Source organism: Malurus melanocephalus, unplaced genomic scaffold (genome assembly GCF_030028575.1).
Source record: "Malurus melanocephalus ecotype Western Australia unplaced genomic scaffold, MMel_1.1 scaffold_57, whole genome shotgun sequence".
NCBI lineage: Eukaryota > Metazoa > Chordata > Aves > Passeriformes > Maluridae > Malurus > Malurus melanocephalus.
The window spans coordinates 2,109,450-2,130,228 of NW_026623289.1; the positions used below are offsets into that span (position 1 = coordinate 2,109,450).

The 20,779-nt window shown below is 37.9% G+C and overlaps 1 protein-coding gene across 2 annotated transcripts in view; it reads right to left on the reverse strand.

The window, feature by feature from the left end:
- Positions 1 to 20,779, reverse strand: part of TECPR2 (tectonin beta-propeller repeat containing 2) — a 42,252-nt gene that overhangs the window by 17,921 nt on the left and 3,552 nt on the right. For both annotated transcript variants that reach the window (XM_057365765.1, XM_057365766.1), the window contains exons 2-16: positions 19,078 to 19,362; positions 18,839 to 18,967; positions 18,284 to 18,415; positions 17,233 to 17,390; positions 15,882 to 16,194; positions 14,972 to 15,104; positions 13,247 to 13,678; positions 11,638 to 12,632; positions 10,117 to 10,300; positions 8,217 to 8,390; positions 5,928 to 6,108; positions 4,335 to 4,476; positions 2,854 to 3,094; positions 1,990 to 2,079; positions 919 to 1,152 (exon numbers count right to left, since the gene is read on the reverse strand). In XM_057365765.1, the coding sequence (XP_057221748.1) occupies positions 919 to 1,152; positions 1,990 to 2,079; positions 2,854 to 3,094; positions 4,335 to 4,476; positions 5,928 to 6,108; positions 8,217 to 8,390; positions 10,117 to 10,300; positions 11,638 to 12,632; positions 13,247 to 13,678; positions 14,972 to 15,104; positions 15,882 to 16,194; positions 17,233 to 17,390; positions 18,284 to 18,415; positions 18,839 to 18,967; positions 19,078 to 19,311 (3,772 nt within the window). In that variant the 5' untranslated portion in view covers positions 19,312 to 19,362. The remainder of the gene's footprint in view (positions 1 to 918; positions 1,153 to 1,989; positions 2,080 to 2,853; positions 3,095 to 4,334; positions 4,477 to 5,927; positions 6,109 to 8,216; positions 8,391 to 10,116; positions 10,301 to 11,637; positions 12,633 to 13,246; positions 13,679 to 14,971; positions 15,105 to 15,881; positions 16,195 to 17,232; positions 17,391 to 18,283; positions 18,416 to 18,838; positions 18,968 to 19,077; positions 19,363 to 20,779) is intronic.

The window sequence follows — 20,779 nt, forward strand, 5'->3', positions numbered from 1 at the left end:
GAAGTATTACAAACCATACACTAAAATTGTACATAAGGTTTAACCCTGACAGCTCTGTCTGTGTTTTCTTAAACTAGAAATTAAAATTGCTTGTCTGTTCTCAGACCAGTCATGAACATTGCCATCAAAAATGGAAAAATTGCAAAACAGTTCTATTATTTTTAAAATGGTGAGAGAATGGTGCATAGYCTCAATTTCCTTTATCTTCATCTGAAACATGAATGCAGATTAGCACGAAGGTAAGAATGTTCTAACAGTCAGACTATTAAAGAAATCTGACTGGAATGTTACTGATGAAGTTGGCAAATAACCTGATTACCCCAGAGCCAAACTCCAAACTGGGACTACATTTCAATGATCAAATCATGGTCAACCACCTAAGCAAATGGAAAGAGCAGTTAAGCAGCATTATGCTGAATTATTACATCACTATAAACCTAAACATATGATTAGCTGCATCACTCATGAATGACACAACTCTTGGACTATAATTTTTCCTTGGCAGGAAGCTTTGATGACACTGCTAAAAATGTGTTTAACCACACAATGCAGGGCTTTTTGCCCCAGACCAGGTGATTATGGCTGMAATGAGTTACAAGAGCCAGCCTAGTTAAAGCTGCTGGAGCCCCWGCACAGCACCGTGCCAGGCTGAGTCACCTTAGACTGACCAACTGCAAGATACACCGAACAAACACAAAGTATCTTGCCAACAGGAAACTTCTTGTCTCCAGGAAAAGGCTAAACAGAACACTCTTTGAAAGCCACAGCTGTTCCTGCTGTTTTACAATCATCTGCCAATTGGTACTATTTAATCCAGTAAAAGTTATATTCTACATCAGTAAACTGAAAAATACCWCTGGAAAATACTGATGGCATGCTAAGAGTTAAGAGACTGTCTACTCAGTAAAAATGTCATACCTAGTTGGGTGAGATCCAGTTTTGTCCAATGCATCCCTGTTGGGCAGCTGGARGAAAGCGTTCTGATAAATATCTGCCCGAGACTATCCAAGCCCCAAATGGCATCCTGGCAGGCAGAGTAGTGCACCATTTCAGCCTCRGGTGGCAGCTGCACCGTAGAAGGACGAAAATGAGGATTCTGATCACTGACACAAAACAGATCCTTGTTGCTTTGGCACAGCCAYAAAAAGCTTCCTATGGAAAGGACACTTCTGTTATTGAAATAATTCCTAATCCACTCTGAGAAAGCTTACACATCGACTTTTTCTTAAAGACAGWTCAGTACATTTGAAGGCAAAACTAAAGCCTCTTGGCTATGTCYATAGGGTAGGGCTTTGAAGTACAAATACATATCCTAAGCCCTTATTTAGGCACTTAAATACTTCCTTACTCAAAYAAAGGAAGTAGTAAGTGATATCATTTGAAGAAATGTTTTATTTGAAGAAACTAATAGAAAAAAGACAGACATAACAGTGCACTCTCACCTCTCTTTATTCTTTTGCTCTTTTTTAYCCTTGAAAATAGCCTTTGAAAAACAGCGTTCTATTTCAGCTCTAAGCCACRTTTTTGCCACTAAAGCCAGTGTACTTAGATAATGAAATTGCTATTGTAACCATCAGTTCAATTCCCTCACAGGGTCTCACTTTTACCAATAATGGGTGATTTTGCTGTAGCAACTGCCCTGACAGGAGAAGCACTTGSTTAGTACAGGCACTCCAGCCAAGCATGCTCCAAAGCTTCCTATTACAAATTCTGGCAATTCATGCTTTGGCAGTTTAGGAAGTTACTGCTCCTAAGGACATTTCTCTGTTGGATGTCACTCCCCACCAAAGGTGGGAGTGAATAATATGTAATTTTAATCTCCAGCAGTTTTACAGATGTATTTCCACCCTACTTGAACTACTTTAGATCCCTGCAAATAGAAAAGACAATCAAAATCTGAAGTAATTCAGGATATTTAATTACTTACATCATCAATTCCACTCTATTTAAAAATCCAATATTATATGTTTGTACTGTTGATTTACCAACCTTCTCTAGTCGAAGCTGTGGAAGCCAACACAAAAATCCATTTTGTGGCAGAAGCAGTACCACGAGGCACAATATTATTCCAATACGTGCCTTGAAATAAAGAACAGCATAGTATTAGTAGGAAACTTGGATTTCTATTAAAATTTGTTATCTAAAATTTAAAAGAAATTCTATTGCAATCAATTATTAAATGTATTTTAGACAAGATTTTCTATGAAAATCTTCCAAGAAACTGTTGGTGGGAGGGGGTAACTTYCTCCTGACACATATGTAAACACTCAGTTTAAATGGACTGTTTAAATGGACATAGGAAAGTCAAAATGCAGAGGAGGATAAAGAAGAATATTAATGGTCTTCAGTACGGGACCAATGTGGTGATAAGGTTAAACAATGTCCTAGATTTTTGTTAGTGTTTACATAAACAAAGAAATGTACCAAATTAAAATTCTATTTTGAGAACTGTAGCAAGAAATGTAAAGCATCTCCTCTATTAGCACTGTACAACCATTACATCAGTGTCTCGTATAGTCACATTGATTATAAGCCAGACTCCACTGTGCAAGATAAAATACGTTCAACAGCTTAAGACTCCCTTCTCATCCCAGAGAAGAGACACGTGTAGGTGTTAAAAGGAGTAACTTGTGCACAGTTCACTGGCTAGCAATGAMTTTTCCATGAAAAATATTTCCCTTTAAATGAAAAAGTATTTAAAACCAAATGCTAATCAATCATTTGTTTTTTAAACATGTTAAACCTGCCCTGACTTGCCATGGGTAATTTCTGTGGCGACAGAGCTGTAGTTAGTTATWTCCTTCTACTTCATTTTCTTAACTTAAAAAAATTAGGATGCAGAAGCACACCAACCTATTAAGTTTCCCTTTGCTACATGGAATTCGTTTTTGCCTGAGGAGATCCAGACTCCACTGCCATTAACTCCAAGGAGGCTGGGCTGACACTGAAGCTGCTGTGACCAAAATGCCATCCGAAGCTTATCAGCCACCTTCTCCACAGGTGCCTGAGCTGCTGTTGCCACCGTGTGAGTTGCCTGGATTATGGTCTGGAACAGGCTGCACTGGTCAAACACTACATAATCAGTGATGCTTACCTGGGGGAAAAGAAAAAAAGTGCTCTTGATAATTACTTAAGCTTTGGGGAGAATTGCACAATCTATTTTTCATCAGAAGCTTTTTTCAGAAATATTCAAAGTGTAGGATGGGAAAAATTGAAATAGTCCATTTTGAGTCTTGCTAATAAGACACGATCAATACTAAATACTAGCTTACAACACCCTTCTACCAAAAACCCCATTTACAAATCTGCATTTTAAGAAAGCCCTATGTTTTAGGATGCCTCCCTCTAAAAGCATGTTGAACTCTGCAAACTAARAAGAGAATTTTCAAATTCCTGAAGGAAGAGAGAAACATGTGCAGTGTAGCATTTCAAAAATGATAAAAACTTGTATGCAATGCTCCTTTGCAGCTATGTCACGGATGTTTTAATTCACAGCACAGAAGGAGGTCTAAATAAACAATTGCCCAAGTTCTGTCATGGACAACCAGGTTGACAACCCTCTGGGACACTCCCAGAAAGGAAGGAAATGCCTATGAGCACAAAAAGAGCAGCAGCTTGCCAATAACCTCAAAGCCAAGTTACTCATGATGCCCACAAGCAAAAAGGGATTATATATGCACTTAGACCAAAATTCTTGTAATTTAGATAGGCATRTAGACAAACAAATTTTCTGTAAAACTGCTTTTGTACTCCCTTCTTCCCCASCCCTATCTCTGGAGAAAAGAAGAAAATCTGGAGAAACCAGAGTCAGGAATTCTAAATCAATACCAGATAGAACTTGCAGTAACAGAGCTGTTTTCACCCACATGAACTGTGGCTGAAGTAAGCAGCTCCACATGGTTCACACAAACCTCAACTGAATGGAAAAATCCACAGCACATTCTTTTGCACGGTGACTTRTTTATTTTATCTAGCTAAGGAAAAGGATGGGCACTGGAAAACAAGAGAATAAACTCCATTCAACAGCCAGACTTGACGCACTGCCTCAACAGCATGTCCTATGACCTGGCAGAGCATTTCTTGTGCTCTTGAAAGCTTCTGCAATGCTGCTATGGATGACCATGGATGACCATGGATTTTCATCCCCTCTTTTCAGCAGACACAAAAAGGGATTCCAGCCATAGCCACACTGAAGTTTTAATATACTGAAAAAAGAATGCTATAMAGTATCAAGCAATTAATTGAATTTTTTCTCAGGATCTTGTGGGAAAACAACACAAATAATAAACCCAAGGTAAAAGACTAAACTGAAAGCAAAACAAAAAAATGCCTACTTGCCACCAATGGTTATCATCTCCTTGTGGTTTCTTTGAAACTATACCAGTTCTGAACCAGAGATTGCCATGGATATCCAAAGCCCATAATGTCTGCTGATCTCCAAGGGTTATGCAGACTGGYTCCAAAGCCTGCATTTCACTGGAAATGCAAACAAGTAGAAACATTAAAAACCTTACTYCAAATTTCTGTTGATGGTATTTTAAGGAAGCTATTACAATGCTAATAGTATAACACAGTTGAACTCAGTAGGCCCAAGTTAAAAATCACATTTGATATCAAATTTTCACAGTTATTCAGTTACGTTGTATTTTATTAGTTTGTGTAAGTAAAAGACATTCAACAACGAAAACCTCTGAGTCCTTCAAGGATCACACAAGATTTGAAACTYGGATACATAACAATAAAACTAAACAAGTCCTATTTTGTTCAGTAAATAAGCAATCACAAGTTGCGTTCTTTAAGTTTTTGATAAAACAGCTTCATAAATGTATCTCCTCCAACTTCCTTGACCTGTTCTGAGAACAATACCTGCAGTTCAGGGACCACAAACAGAAAACTCAGCCTTACTATGTGACAAAGATAAATGCTGGGTTTAGAACTGTAAGCTTCCTGCATAAGTATAAACKATTTTCAAGCTCAGAAAGTCAACAGGGTCAGGTGATCACATCAGACACTGAGAAGGTAGCAAACAATGCTAGTTCTTTCAGATAACCTTTCTTSACAATTTAAGAACAAACAGCAACTGCTTTCTGCAATTTTAACACAAAGCCCAAGAACACTAAATGTACCTAAGGTGTAGGTCAAGCAGATATTTTCGTTAAACAAATTAAAGTACATGCAAATTTCACATTTGAACAAAGACACAGTAGTTTCTTAGACTATTCAAGAGCCAAATACCAGGCTGGGAGGTAGCATAAGTTAAGGTTTCACAATAGGATATTCAGTAGATAAAATCACCTGATGACAAGAACTTGAATTTCTTCCTAAACTTGCTTCAGGCTGATGTCACAAGAGACACTACATTCTACATTGTTAAAGCCAGCAGTAGAGCCTCAGTGCTTTTAACTCAATCACGAATGAGCTACAGCAAGCATAGGWTCAACTACAAAGCTAAATATCAGCTACACAAAACATTTATAAAAATGTRTGGCTGGGGAGTGCCTAAGTGTCATCCAGCTGTGTGCATGACCAAGAAGATGCTGAGTTTTAATCTCAGGGAAAAAAAACCACTCAAAAAACTGGAGAGCTCATTAAAACCATCATGGCACAGAYTAAAGCAGCAGTGTTCAATAAAAARAATCATGCTGACAGACACTATAAAGATCTCTTTAAAATTCTCACTCTCTTAAACAAGCTTCTGTTTATGACAGCTCTTTTTATTACATAGCAGTCATTCACCTGACAGAAAAACATCAGTAACTCTGAATACACCTGGACAAAGACTAAAGGAAGGAAGGATAGATAAACAGCTAAACAGGTGGACAGATAGACAGAGAGTTAAGGTAACACTTTTTCAAACATCAAGGAGTTCCAGTACAGTTCTTTGAGCCATTCTGTTTATGCCCAAAGTGTCCCACCAGAGACATTACCTGACAATATCACTCTTCCACTGCTCTCCTTCGGGACAGAAGCTGCGCACTCCCTCCCGGTACAGCAGGGCCCGCTGCTCGCTCAGAGCCCACACCACATTATTTCTGGATGTGACCTGTGACAGTGGACAAGGGCAGTCAACCTTTACTGCTCGGGCACAAGGACGATCCACACTCAGGCCTAGAAATCAGAAAATGAGGATTGCTTTACAAACTTTGGTTTTTTGCAACAAAAGGAAAGACATAAAGCAACTCAATAAAAAAAAAATGAGGAAGGGCATATCCTTGGCATGCTAATATTTGTCATTGATCACAATTTTCTTGAGTGACTGTTCTTTTTATAAACTATTCATAATTTCCTCTAATATAGCTGAGTTTACATTTTAAAAAATAAGACACTGTGCATCCTTCAACATCCTGCAGAGTGCACGTCCAGTCCTGTCATTTCTGTTCCTTTTCTCCCTCTAGTGTCAGCACCAGGAATTTCCATTTATAAAACCTCGATTAGACCTGACAGAAGCATCGAAGAAAAAGCCAGTAATGGAAGAACTTTTGCCCAAACCATGGCAGGGAGAGAAGCAACCTGATCTAAATAGTGACAGCAGAGCAATTACAAAAGAGCAAGYCACAGTGCATAATACTGAAAGGAGAACAGAAGTTCTGGTTGATTTACAGGCGGTTTGCACATTTCTACATCTAATCTACAGCAACATGTCTTCTATACAATTACACTGAAGTTTGATTTACAAAAACTGCACGTAAAACAATTCAGGAGACACAGTTTTTGTTTAATCTTCTCACKCTGCCAAAGCCAGTATGAACAGACTCATCCATATGATATTCTAGACTAACAAGAATGCTCATTTCAAAACCTCTGAGCACGCACTTTTGTTATAAATGTTACACAAGACAGTGAAGGGAATGAAAAGATCCTGGAGAAACAATTTTCATTGGTTGCCTCACATTAGGAAGACAGATACACTTTTTTGCATCAAAAGACAAATTTGGAAGCCTAAGAACAGCAGAATGTAAGCTGATGCAATCAAATCATTCTCTCAAAGGGAAGAAGAGTATAGATTCAAACCTCGACAGGGCCCTGTATGATTAACATCCAAAATTCACTCTCCATCACCACTATCCATGCCTCTTGGCAAGATGCATGTGACCATGGGCAGGCCACTTGATTTCTCTGGAATAACTACACTTAATTTTAAGGAAATAATTTGAATAGAGTATCTTTGAAACAATGATGTGTACTTAGAAGTTTTCCTAATCACCAAGAATTTTTGTATTGTGCTACAGTAACTAAACCTAAAAGAGAAATGACAAGAGTGCCAAAATCAAATGAAAAGTAACTAAGGATTTTGATAGCCACTCAGAGATGCTGTCCTGTTTCAGTAAGTCTTATACAGTCTCCCCTTAACTCAGTCCTTGTCTTCATTCACCAGTAATTCCTTTACCATGTTGTTGGGCATTTTTCCTTAGCAACTCCGTTGTCTGTGCAAGCCTCACGTCCAAGAGTCCTTGATACTTTCCTCCCTTAACTCTAAAACTAGTACTGTCACCATTCATCCAACTCCTTGCATTTAGCCTGAACATTGTTTGCATAACACCTTCCAAATATATCCTCTCCTGTTCACTGACACACTTAAAACAAAGGCCACGACTTAAAGTTGACACTGCACTATGCCTTTTTCCAATTTGTGCCTCATTCACACCCAGTAAGATGGCAGCTGCAAGGATTCCTGCTCCACAGCCCATTCCATTCCTACACTTACTTTGCTTTCTCTTTCACATAACATACCTACCACTTCTCTATACTTGCAAAGCACTTCATCATCTTGTCTCAAAATACCTTCCTTTCATTATCAAGARATCTGTGCTTTTCAAAACACAAGACGTCTACTATCCCCTACTCTGCCCACTTAAGGCTGAGCTGTTTCAGTGSACCATATCACTTTCAAAGCCAAGGATATTATTTTGGTATTTTCTACAATCCCTTTCCATTTATCTCCATCCATCCATCTCATATCCTCCCATGTCATAAATTCTCTGTACTATACATAATCCACTTGGCAGACATGAAACAAGTGGCCATGAACTGGCTTTTCCACTCTCCTAACTGCACAAAATCTCACAACTGTTTCCAAGTGCTTCCCAAGATAAAGAGATTTCCCTATGTCCTGGATGTGGATGAAAGTTCACAGCAAATTGTGATCATTCTATACACTTGAAATCTAATCATCTCAGCCCACAAAAATTCAAAGAGCCTGCAGTTCATTCAGGTACCTGTTTGTAGATACAGATCTCCATTTGTTCTGATAATCCAGGCGGTGTCATCACTTAGAGCTACAAATACAGCCTGGGGTAAAGCCTCGTACCAGTGCCGTTTTCCTTTTATAGTTACTTTTCCACAAGCAAAAGCTTTGTTAGTCTTCTGTTCAATCTTCCAGAGAAGAGCCCCTGTATGAGAAGAAAGAACATAATAGCACTCAGCAATTACTGCAATAGTCACAGGTGATGTGTCCTGCCTACACCTAAACTAACAGGAGGGGAAAAGAAAACCAGTAGCATTAAACGGTTTAAGAAATACTTGCAATTTTTCTTTTAAAAGCAAGACTAGAAGAGTAACTGGCTTCTAAGATATAATAATAGCTTAAAAAAAGAAAACCAAATGGAACTCCAAACTTAACTGCTGGCTTGTACCAGAACAGTACATTGTCATATTAATTTCCTTTGAATGATTCCACGAAGTTGCATTTAGTTCCAYTTTGACACTGTATGTTAAACTGTGGATGTTAGAAATTTCCACAGATTCAGTGAAAAGTTGTGTGAATTCCTGAAACTGAAGGATAAGAAATGCAGAGGAACCACCTTTTTCTCAGGAAATCCGAGCCACCAATAACTGCAGCCTGAAACTACCAAAGACAAACATGGCACATTCCCATTCCTTGCACTTTTCTGCAGGGACCTGCTGCTGACCACTCTTGAGTAAGATACCAAGCTGGATGAACCCACACTCTCATCTTGGAGTACAAGTATTCCAAAATTATTTTGGCTATAATTAAGCTCAGCTACAGATCAAATAGAATTTCTTCTTAAAACAGATAACAAATCTTCCTCTACAGAGAGGAGGGAAGATTGCCATGTGCTTTTACAGATGACAGGGGAAAAAAGCAGCGGCAAAGCAGGAAACAAAGAAATTAAAATGGCTGAGAAACTTCGTATTTTTGCTCTAGTCCTCGAACAATCTGGAAGGCCAAAAGTGACGCAAATTTATAACCAAAACCTGCTTATTTTTAATCCAACATAATCCTCATTCATAGCCATCCAGAACAAAGTCATATGCAAATATACTAAAACTTTAGGGTTTTTTTTCCTTCAGTATTTAAAAAGAAATCAATTCAACCAACCCACGCATACACAAAGCCAATTCTACATTTACAAGAAAAAGAACTTTAAAATTGTGAATCACAGAATGGTTTGGGTGGGAAGGGATTTTAAAGATCATCTAATTCCAACTCCCTGTCATGATCAGGCACACCTCCCACTTGACCAGATTGCCATCCAGCCTGGCCTTGAACACTCCCAGGGATGGGGCATTCACAGCTTTTCTGGGCAACCTCTTCCAGCACCTCACCATCCTGACAGCCAAGAATTTCTGTAGCTCTGTGACAAAAATCAAGATTTTGCATAGACAAGGAGCTCTTCTCTGCCTACCACTGAACCACTCATCTGAAGTTCACTTTARTCAGGCAAATGCATGCTGAAAACCTCCCAAAATGCAATGTGAACCTGTTAGAAAGAGAACCACTTAAACCAGAACATGGGATGCAGAGGTAGTGAAGATGCAGTCCTGTAACTGTGGCTATTTAAAAAAACAAACAAAAAGAAACCTAAACCAACACACTACTTTTACACAAAACAAGACCTATAAAACCAAGTTTCTGGAAGTAATTTATTTGGAAAAAACCAACAAACAATAAACTCCCTGTGTGGAAATTACACATGCACTCAACTGTATCTGTGATCTCATTAAAATGATAAGTTTCACCTAATTAAATAATAACTTACRTTAAATAAAAAAGAAAAACAAAAACAAACTACCAAAAAACAAAAACAAAGAAAATGCCCAAGTCTATCCAAGTTTTGTGTTTAMAAGGTGACAGGGCAGCAAAAGCCAACCCACCTGAGGGGGAAACTGCCACTTGCTGGACTCCATCCTCAAACTTCTGCCAGCGCAGCCCAGCCGCAGGAAGGGCACTGCAGTACAGGCTGCCTCGGTAGTCCAGGCACCAAATGTATTTCTCTGAGACAACCAGGCTCAGTATGCCATAGCCAGGGCCAGAGTATCCCATCCAGCTCTCTGCAAACTAAAAACTGTAGAGTCAGAACAGTGTCAGGTGTCTTCAAGCTGCATAAGAAAATGGGTGTATAAGAACAGCGGTTCCGATGTCTTGATTTAAAGAGAGCTAAACTTAGGTACATTAATGAATGAATAAATTTGTCTTGTGTAAAATAAAACTACATCTGTTATTCTTCTCTAAGGCTGTATGTAGTGCACAATGAGACTGCCAGAACAGCAGATTTTGCAAAAAATAAACCCCTCCACCCCTCCATTCACTGCCAAAAAAGGAATACAATAAATGTACAGTCTGCCTGTTGCCCAGGAAATTATTCACTGGCTAGGAAGTGAWGAGCAAAGGGATCAAGACACTGGAGGGCAGCGACAGCTAAATATCCAACTCTGGTAATCTGTGCAGTAGAGGAGCCATGCCTTACAGAAATCTGGTTTACAGTCTGATATCTYAAACTTTATGTGCTTACATGAGGTGAACTCGAGCACTGCACACATTACCAGTGGAATTTTCTAAACATGACAGAGCATAAGAATAACACAACCTGAAACTAAAAGTCTTCTGCACTTTGGGCTGCCATTGCCACTAGATAGGACACCATCAACTTACAACTCAATCTTCAYGAATGARTATTTGGTTGATCTCAATAAAATCYCCAGCCTACAAGAACTGCACTTCCTTCTCAAGACATCTGCTACAAGTCCCAGTGATTCTGGCAATTTTGCAGATTTTACAATAACTTGAGTATCTCTTTTCTATAGTCTGAGATTTATTGTTTCTGGAAATTTTTACCCACAAAATAATGATGAAGAAAAGAAGAATAACAGAAAAACGTAACTGTCAACATTTTAAACAGTACTAACTACTGCTGGGTAGGTGGCAAAGACTAATCCTTATTTCTTAGTATTAACAGGTAAAATAAACCTTAAGCAGAAGCCTGCCATGTGAGATAACAAGGATTAATTCTCCATGAATTCAGCTTAATTTGGGAATTTGGACTACTGGACATCCAAACAAGGAGCAGCCTTTGAGCGTGACTGAGCGTGACTTTTAATCTTTATTCTTTTAATGGATGGGTTTCTAACAGCATTTTTGTTGAGCTGGGAATAATACAGCCAGAACAGCTTCTTWGCATTGCAAGCACACATCATCCATTCTGAAGTCAGACACATCACATTTTGTAAGAGTTACAACACGTACTGTTGTTTGGCTTTATACCTGTGTACTTGAATCAAGTAAAAAAAAAATTGCTYCTTTAAAGATGTAAAGGACAGTAATTGCAGAAATGTTGCTTTTGAAAAGCTGTTTCTTTTTAAGTTAAAAGGTACTTTAATTAAACTRAAAAGAAATACCTGATCAGATTTTAGCAGCACCATTTCATCTAGGCTCATCTTAGCAACATCCTGTGCCCCAGGCACAGCACCAACTTCAGGCACACTGGTTTCCGAGGATGAATACGGTAATCCATGTCCATAAATATCCTCTTCATCACTTGAGGCAGATTTTTCAGTCTTACTTTCATGAGTGCTTGCTATCCTTTCAGCAGTGCTAGTACATTTAGCTTTGATTGCACTTTCAAAATTCCACCTAGAAGTGGAACAGCTATCTGARTGAACATTGTCAGAGATGTCAAACTGGAGCGTGGAAGGGTCTGACAGAGCGCTGTGGATTAGAGAGAGGTGCTGTTGGTCTTCCCCACCAATTTCATCRCTTTCCTTTGGTGTCAGGGATGTCTGGACACCAAGCATACTGTCACATTCCAAAAACATCTGGTCTGCAAGGTCTGGATCTTCAAAAGTTTTTTCAGTATCCTGCAGCTTCATTTTATCTAAGTCTTCATCTATTTTACCCAATGTATGAAAATCCTGCTCCTCCCCCTCTTGGCTCAGCTTTCCAGGACAGCATTCATTGCTTGCAGAAACCCCACCACCATTATAGTCACCATCAACACTGCTTGTCAAGTCTTCTGTCAGCATCAAAGGAGATGCAGATGTCAAAGTATCTGTAACAGCTGAAGCACCCATGCCACTGTCACTGTTTGGAAGTTTGTGTAAATCAACCACATCCCCATTTTCTTCATTAATTAGTATATTTGCTGATTCGGGAGAGTGTAGGACACTGAAAGTTTCTGAACCGTTATCCTCTTGCAAGATCGTATGGGACTCCATACTGAACATGCTTTCCTGATCTGGAGATCCAGTACTCAAGTGATCAATGCTGCCACTCATTATGCTGGAAGTCATGGAAAAGGAATCTGCATTCAAGGAATGTGGGCTGTCACCAGAAAGCTGACGCTCATAAATTGGCGTGCCTTCCAGAGAGCTGTGGTTTTTCCTTGCCCCACTTTCTGTTATCACACACACAAAAAAAGTGGGGGAAATAATATTAATACAATCTATTAAATTCCAGTGTAAGAAATTCCAAAGTAAGAAATGAAAATATTTTTAGAACTGGAGGAAGAACAAAGTTAAATCTAAATTTCAACCATACTAACTTTTTCAACTTTAACACTAAATAATACATATAAAGCCAAAAAGTCTTACTTTAGTAAACAATTAAAATTATCTAATTATTACACTATTTTATCAAACTAAAAAGGATGGCTAAGAAATACACTGCCAAATATTCTGAATGGGATGAACAGATATTACACAATTCCAACATAAAACTGTACRCGGAGTCCACTGTGTGCTCCCCTTAATGAATACATTAGAACTTGAAGGATGTTTTCATGCTTAAAACAAACTTACAAGAAAAAAAGCAAACAGATCTAAAAAGACTTCATCAATTTATCATTTTTAAAGGAGATTTCTCATCTTAAACAGAAATGGCCCACCATGCCCCCTCAATCATTTCAGAAGCAGGACAACACCATATAAATGAAGCCTGACAAACAGAGACTCATTCGTGTAACATGAATGTAACAATGAGCAGTGTCAGGGAAAGTTCTGCTAGACCTACCCTGTTTCCTCCTTTTTTTCTTTTTCACCTTAATTGGCTTCACAATGAGTTCTTGATCAAAATCTTCAGAGCTGATGGTGCTGAACCGCTGTGAAGCAAGTTGACCCTCTCTCTGAGCTTCTGAAAGTTGGTCTGCACACATCATAAAGCTCGAGCCACTGTCCACAGAGTTCACAGAGCTGCTCCTGCTTCGTGATTCACTTACCACAGAGCAGCCCCTTTTTCTGGTTTCATTGCTTAAGTCTCCCACTCTATCAAAACTTTTCTCTGATAGTGTCGGAGTTTCCAGATCATCTTGCACTGAAGAATAAGTGCCATTTTTATCAGCAGCAACTGAAGGGGAAGTAACCATTTTTCTTTCTGTTTCCACTGAAGGGCTGGATGAGACAGATGAAACTATTGATGATGGGGTCAGCAATTTAGGACTTGTATCTGTAAAAGGATTCAACAATTCTGAATTCACATCTGAGATTGTCCAAAAGAAAAATAAAAGTATAAATACTAGCATTAAGTAAGTAGGAGCATAGCTCTTGTAGAATAATGAAAGAATCTTTATGAAAAAGAAAAAAAATTCTCAGTTCACAACATTTAAAAATATATATTTGCATATACACACAAAACGTAAACTTCCTGCAAATTAATCTACATGAAGGCACTTCCCCCAAACCCTGTATCCCTTGTAACCCTGTAAGCTTCTATTAGCAAAATTCTGAAATTATGCTTATGTATAAGGAACAGCGCAGGTCTGCTTAGAAGACCCAGTTGTATCACACACTCAAATGCTATCCTACATCTTTAACTTATGCATTCAAACATTCAGTAGCTTGCAGAAAAAAATCAAGGAAAATCACCAGATAAATCTCTATTGTGATTAGAAGAAAATACACTTCTAAAGGCTCCATTCAAACTATACCTGAAAGCTAAGATTAAAATAATAAACAGCCTCTAGAAGTAAAGAACTCTCTAAATGACCAAAGCTATCACCAATATGCAATGACAAGAAAGTTCTCCAGCATTCAGTAACACTTCATAGCATTTTTACAAGCATTTTGCTAATACGAAGCTAAGATGGAGTACTTAAATGCATTAGTTGCCCCTTTTAGAGAATTCTAGTAACAATAAATACTGAACTCAGATGGCAACAAGTAATTCAATTTATTTTTGGAATTTCAGTGATTGTGGGTTTCTTTGTGTTTGGCAATTCTTTCCTTTTTACTGGGAGGAATGCTGAAATTTCCCCTGGAATGTGGCTGGTGACAGGTGGCACAGAATCAACATATTCAGCTATTGAGCCTGATCCTAAAGGGATAACCAATGACCAGGAATCCAGACTGCTTCAGCATCATGGTTCAGAGAGAGCTCTCAAATGCACAGATTAGAGATGCCTCGTTAGGTTAATCTGATCCCCTCTCAAAAAAGGCAACCATATTTAATTTCTTAATGCCCCCATTCTCACTGCAGCCAAAAGAGAAGCTCAGATAAGCAGATAAACCACATCTCTAAATATACCCTATCAAAAGAGATGAGTAACTCTACAGGACCTGGCAGATTTTAGCAACAATCCTAAAGGTTTCGTGTGAGGTTTGGCTGGTTTCAGTTTTCTTGGGTTTGGGGGTTTTTATATTTAAAAAGTACAAGCGGCACCATGGTCCATGAGGTACACACCAATTTATACACACTAAATTCAGTAATTTCTACATATTAAGCTTACTAAAGTATACAAACCTATTGATGACAGTCCTTCAGGTCTATTTGAAATTCTTATTATGTCTCTATCTCCCTTTAAGAGAAAAATCTCATTGTTGGTRCAGGACACAGACACAATATCACCGTATCCTTCCAAGCCACCAATCAAAGCCTAGAGTCAACAGAAAAAGAAATTATTGGTATCAGATTAATACACTGTTTGCACAACATGCTACTGTTAAAAAAAGCATTCGCTGGATTTTAATCAACATAAACAGTTACAGGATAAATATTTTTATCTTATCAAAAAGAAAGAAAACAGAAAAAAGAAACAGGAAAAAACCTTTAATCCTGATGCAGCTTCTTATACTAATTTAAATTCCACAGATCTACTCTTTGTCCAACTAAAGGCAAATAAATATAACAACTTAAGCAGTATACAATTTGGTGGCAGAAGACTGCCACAGTACAAAGGTTTAATATCCTTTAGACAAAAGTACACTAGCTTGTATCCACTTCCATATGCAATTTTAGAATGACAAAATAGCTTAACTGTATACCAAATAAAAGGTAATACTTTCTTTTTTTTCCAGACACCAACAGTAGCAGAAAGGAAAGAATAAATAGTTCCAGGCACATTTTATGGGCCTAAAATATCTTGCATTAATTTCAAGGTATTTTTCTATATGCTTCACTAAGCATCAGATGTCAACACCTCAACTGAAAGCTTTAAATACATGTAATTTTCATATATAACATACTGAGCTAATTGGTGCGTATATCATTGCAATGACACCTTGAGGAGGGAGACAATAAATATTCTTCTTTGATAATTTTAAATATGGATTTAAATCTCAGACATATAATGGATAACCGAAACAGGGTCTCATGGCATAACATGAACAAAAACATGGAAGAAACAAAATATGCAGCCACAAGATTTATCTACCTGGTTCACCGTGTCTAGTAAATAGATGCTGTATTCATTCCAGGTCAGCACCCATCCTTCTTGGAAAAAACATGAAACAAGCCCAAGATGTTTCTCTGGAGAGCTGTAACTTCCTCTATCAGGTGGTTCCAAACGGGGATACAGTTCAAAAGTTTTTATTCCTCCAGAAAATACATCTTTCAATATGAATGTGGCCTGAACAGTCCCATGAACATCAGATTTCCACAGACGAAGCCCAGGTCTGGCAGCAAACAGCGTCAGGTCACTCTGTTTACACAGGCCAGGTATAAAACACGCTCCAAATTTGCCAGTGCTAAAATGCAAAACCATTTATTTTAAAAGCTATATACTCAACTTAGAAACAATTTTTAAAACCAATGGCACAAATTTACAAACACAAATTATCAAAAGTCTTTGATTAAAATATTCAGTCAAGTGTCTGAAGTATAAATGTAGTTACAGTAAGAAAAGAGCAATCATTCTAAGTAATACTCCTCCTAGTAAGCTTCATAGCCTTAATGTCCCTCTGTCCATCTCAGGAAGATCCTACTGTTCACTCACCCTTCTCCCAGAATTAATTTAAAAAAAAGCAAGAAACTGACAACCTCTACTGGCAAGAAGAGCAGAACAGACTTCATCTGTTAAAACCTTCCTTTCTCATACACAGAAACACACCTACTATCACCCAAAAAAACCCTTCGCATCTAAGATAACCCTTGGTATTCCTCTTACTATTCATATCCCTGAAAGATATATCATAAACCTTCTTTCAAGTGTAAATTTCCTCTGCTTAGAGACAGTTAGTCATGCTGTTCTGTGACCTGGTTCCCCCTTCCTTACCCGAGAGGGATTACATAAGGGAAGATGTCAAAGCCACACAAGAGGTTCCCAGTCTTCAACTCCAAATTAAGTGCTTACTATACATTCTTGCTATTAACTCACTTCAGTGTATGAGAAAAACTGGGATGCTGACTTGCTTTTTGCATCAAATATTACATCACCCATTAGACAGACCTGATTACAACGCTTGCTCACTCCAAGTCACAGTAAACAAAGAGGGACTTCAGAGGAAGTTTGGCAGTGATTTCAGTTTAAACAATGAGAAAACATTTGAAATATTTTTGCCTAATAGTGCCTTGAAAGTATGATTGTAGCATACTTGCAACCACATACTTTCTAAATAGGTGTAATTGTCACTTCATGTTCAATCACACACAGCTATTGTAACTAGCTTTTTATGAGCAGACTGCTGTGTTGTATTAATTTTACTGCCTAGATCACTCTGTCTCTAATTCACTTTGAAATGCTAGAATTAACAGATGAGCCTGCATCAGGATTTTACAAGGGTTACTTTTTTCTGGGCTGTGTTCCAACTTGGTTGACGGATTTCTCTTCTGTGTAAAAAAGCAGAGTCCGCTGTAAAGTAGAGACAAGCAACACCTTCTGGTTGTAATCCAACTGGACAATCGAAGATGGCTCTTCCAATACAAGGCTGGAATTGCAAGTACCCTGTCAAAGATACAAACAATTCACAAGAGTCAAACCCTCCTAAAAATACAAGGTAGTAACTAACACTTCAAAGAAATTTATAAGCCCACGAGAAAACAAATAAACAAATAAAAGCCTTTGAACTTCTGTTGTGTGAAATTCACTTAATATGGACTTAATTTACCCAGGCAAGAGGTGAGTTAGACTGTGTGTGACACACTATGAAATGTAGTTTCTCTTGTAATTTTAGCTAATACATTTCTCTTGAAATCAACAGAAGCTTTAGGACATATTTTCTTCCTTCTTCCCCACTGCCAGGTCATACATCACTGAAACAATCATTACTTTTGGTGATTTTTGTTAAACTGAATTGAGAGACACAGGTAAATAAGGACAGATACTGTTTAAACTTTTCTTCCACACAGAAAGTCATTTTGTTGACATCTCAGGTCTGTATTAACTAACAAGATGTGAGAAAAATTCCATTTACTGGTTATATGGTAATCAGCCAGTTTCATTCTAACTCTGGACTGTGATGCTGAACAATTCTGGGAGAACTACTTCATCAATAGAGCCACATCATTCAAAAGTACTGCTTCCAAACAAAAGAGGAAGTACTGGCTGAAAGCTGAAGGAAGATTTGACAGTTATTTCAGACAGGAACATGAAAAATGAGAAGGATCACTAGTCTTTTTCTAAATCTGTTACTTTTCAAAAAAAGTTAAGGCAGTTGTGCAGGATATCCAGTGGTTGCCTTGGTGGGTGTGCACACACTTGATCAAGTGTACACATACCAATAAAGCCATCAAACTAAACACATAACACTATTTAACTAACTGTTAAATATTTAAACACACAAGCATTCTTTCAGAAAGTGTAATATGTGAATTAAAGCCCCTATAATAAGTGCTCACCTGGTCTAGGTCTAGTGCAGAGTAGACAATCCTTCCTTTGTCATCCCCAGAGAATAATTTCATTCCATTGGGACTCCAAGCTAAAGCTGTAATGCTACTTTTGTGGATGCCAGCAACGTCAAATCTGCGAAGCTGTGAAACAATAATAAAGCAATACAAGAATGAACTGAAGAGAAAATGGATGCACAAGGCCTATTCAGGGACTCCTGACTGGTTTGACCAGAGATCAAGTACAAAAGTCCAGGTCCTTCTAAAGTTTATTTAGCACAAAAACCCCTGAACAATCCAAAAACCCCACCATCAAAGAGATCAGCAAATTATTACACACGAGAAATCTCTCAGAAGCATATTTGCTCAAATACATCTATTGTGATGCAATGCATGCTTTCATATTATTGTTTTTATAAGCCTAGCACATGAATCCTAAAACATATTCACAGCTATGCCATCAGGCAAGACTGACTAGGTTCCATTCTTACAGAAAGCACAGTAACAACTCTCCTAGTATTGGCCATACTAAACCTCACAGACATTTAGGCAAATGCAAAGATTTACCTGTTTGTTCCTTCCAGGTAATGAAGACACAAGCTGAAAAACTGCAACCCGACCTGAGGCTGTACCGACAGCAACCAGATCATCGAAACAACTCAACAGCTTTACAAAAGTTATAGATTCACACCTCCCCTGTAGAAACAAACCATACAAAGAACTCCAAAGTTAACGAGATACCAAAAGGAGAGCTCAATTCTGAGCAACTCAGCTTAATTAGAAGTGACAACAGTAAAAGTATTTACCTCAAAATTGTATTTTTTCATCTGGTTTAAATGTCTGCAGTAGAGATAAAGCATTCCAATGCTGCTCCCCACAGCAATGTAGTCTCCATTGGTATCAAGGGCTGTGAGATAAACCACAATAGAGCGAAAGCCTTTTTGGATCTTTGTAGGAATAGCATTGAGGAGATAATACAAGGGACAAAATTCCTTAAATATAACTGGCGAACCCACAGATGCCATAGCAAGGATTTGCATCAGCAGTTTTAAGGCTGAAATAAACACATCTACATGACCACATAAGGAAATCTGAAAGACAAAAGCAAAAGACATGCTATTAATTTGTGTGGAGAGAGCAAAAGGTTAACAGGAAGCCACAATTTAGCGAACAAAGAAGAAAAAATTCTCAGTTATTGTATTGCATAAAGAAAAAGAAAGTTAAACTCTTGTAGTGGATGTAATCTATTCTTCGAAGAAACCTTTTCTTAACAAAAAGTGTATTTCTTAGGTTAAGCTAACATATAAGGATGCATGGTAACCACTAAATATGTGAAAACCACTTTTTCTTGCAGCAGTAAGCTTGTCAAAATTGACTTCAAATGCAGTATTTCTTCTCATCTGCCTAGTGAAAAAGCCTTAAGGGCTCTGACACTGAACAATTCATGTGATGTATTTCTTCATCTTCCTGCAACCTCTACCCTCAATCCAACAGTGCCAAGAGCATGGGATACTCACTGTGTCAGACAGGGCTGTAAGACCAAATCAACAAACCAACATTTGTGCTCCACTCCTTAATGCCCCACAGCCCAAGACAAAAATACAATTGAGAAACAATTCAGCTAGAGCTACGTTTGCTATACAACCAAAAAATTTGAATAATCTGGGAAGAAACGGGGAAAGTACAAATGAAAGAACTTCTGCTTTTATAGACAAAGCAAAATATCCATGTAGCAACTGAATTTGAAAAGATAAGAGCAAACAGAAAAAGAAAGTACAATATGTCCAGGTTTCCTTTTATGGATAAGAAAATAATTTCATGCTTGTGAGCAATATTGTAAATATACGGGACAATATCTAAGAATAGCAGAAACTAATATCTGTTTCCCTTCTCCAAGGAAAGCAATGTAGTCAGAGTTCATCACAGTAATAATATACTGGCACCTTCAGAAAAAGCTAGCATGACCGTAAGAAACGTAAAAATATTTTTAAAATTTAATTAAACCCAGTATTTTTTCTCATCACTACAACCTTGACAAGAACATTCTGCAGCAGTAGCTACTACTTCTCCTCATGGATGACTCCGAAACATGGAAAAGAGAAGAAGCCTTCACTTCTTGAATTTTGCTTTGCCAGGGGCAAGTCTGATTAACAGAATGGTATAGAGTCTATCAAAAATACTTGCAGTTTTCCAAGACAAGAATTTTAGATTACTATAGACAGGAAAGTTTTCTATGATTGTTTAAGATCTGAACATTGAAGATTTTCTTTAGCTTCAGCAGAGTTAGAACTTCCTTAGAGAAATAAGAAACAGAAATCTGCCAATTGAAGTTAGAAATGCTTCTAAATGCTCACAATTATTCTGTGAAGTACTCCAACTGCAATTTGTGATATATCCTATAGTGCCTTATTTTTAATTTTCTAAGGATTGAAAACAGTATTTGTTTGGCAGCTTCACACATAGCTTGCAGTGTACATCAACCAAATTAGGAAAAAAAAAAAAAAAAAA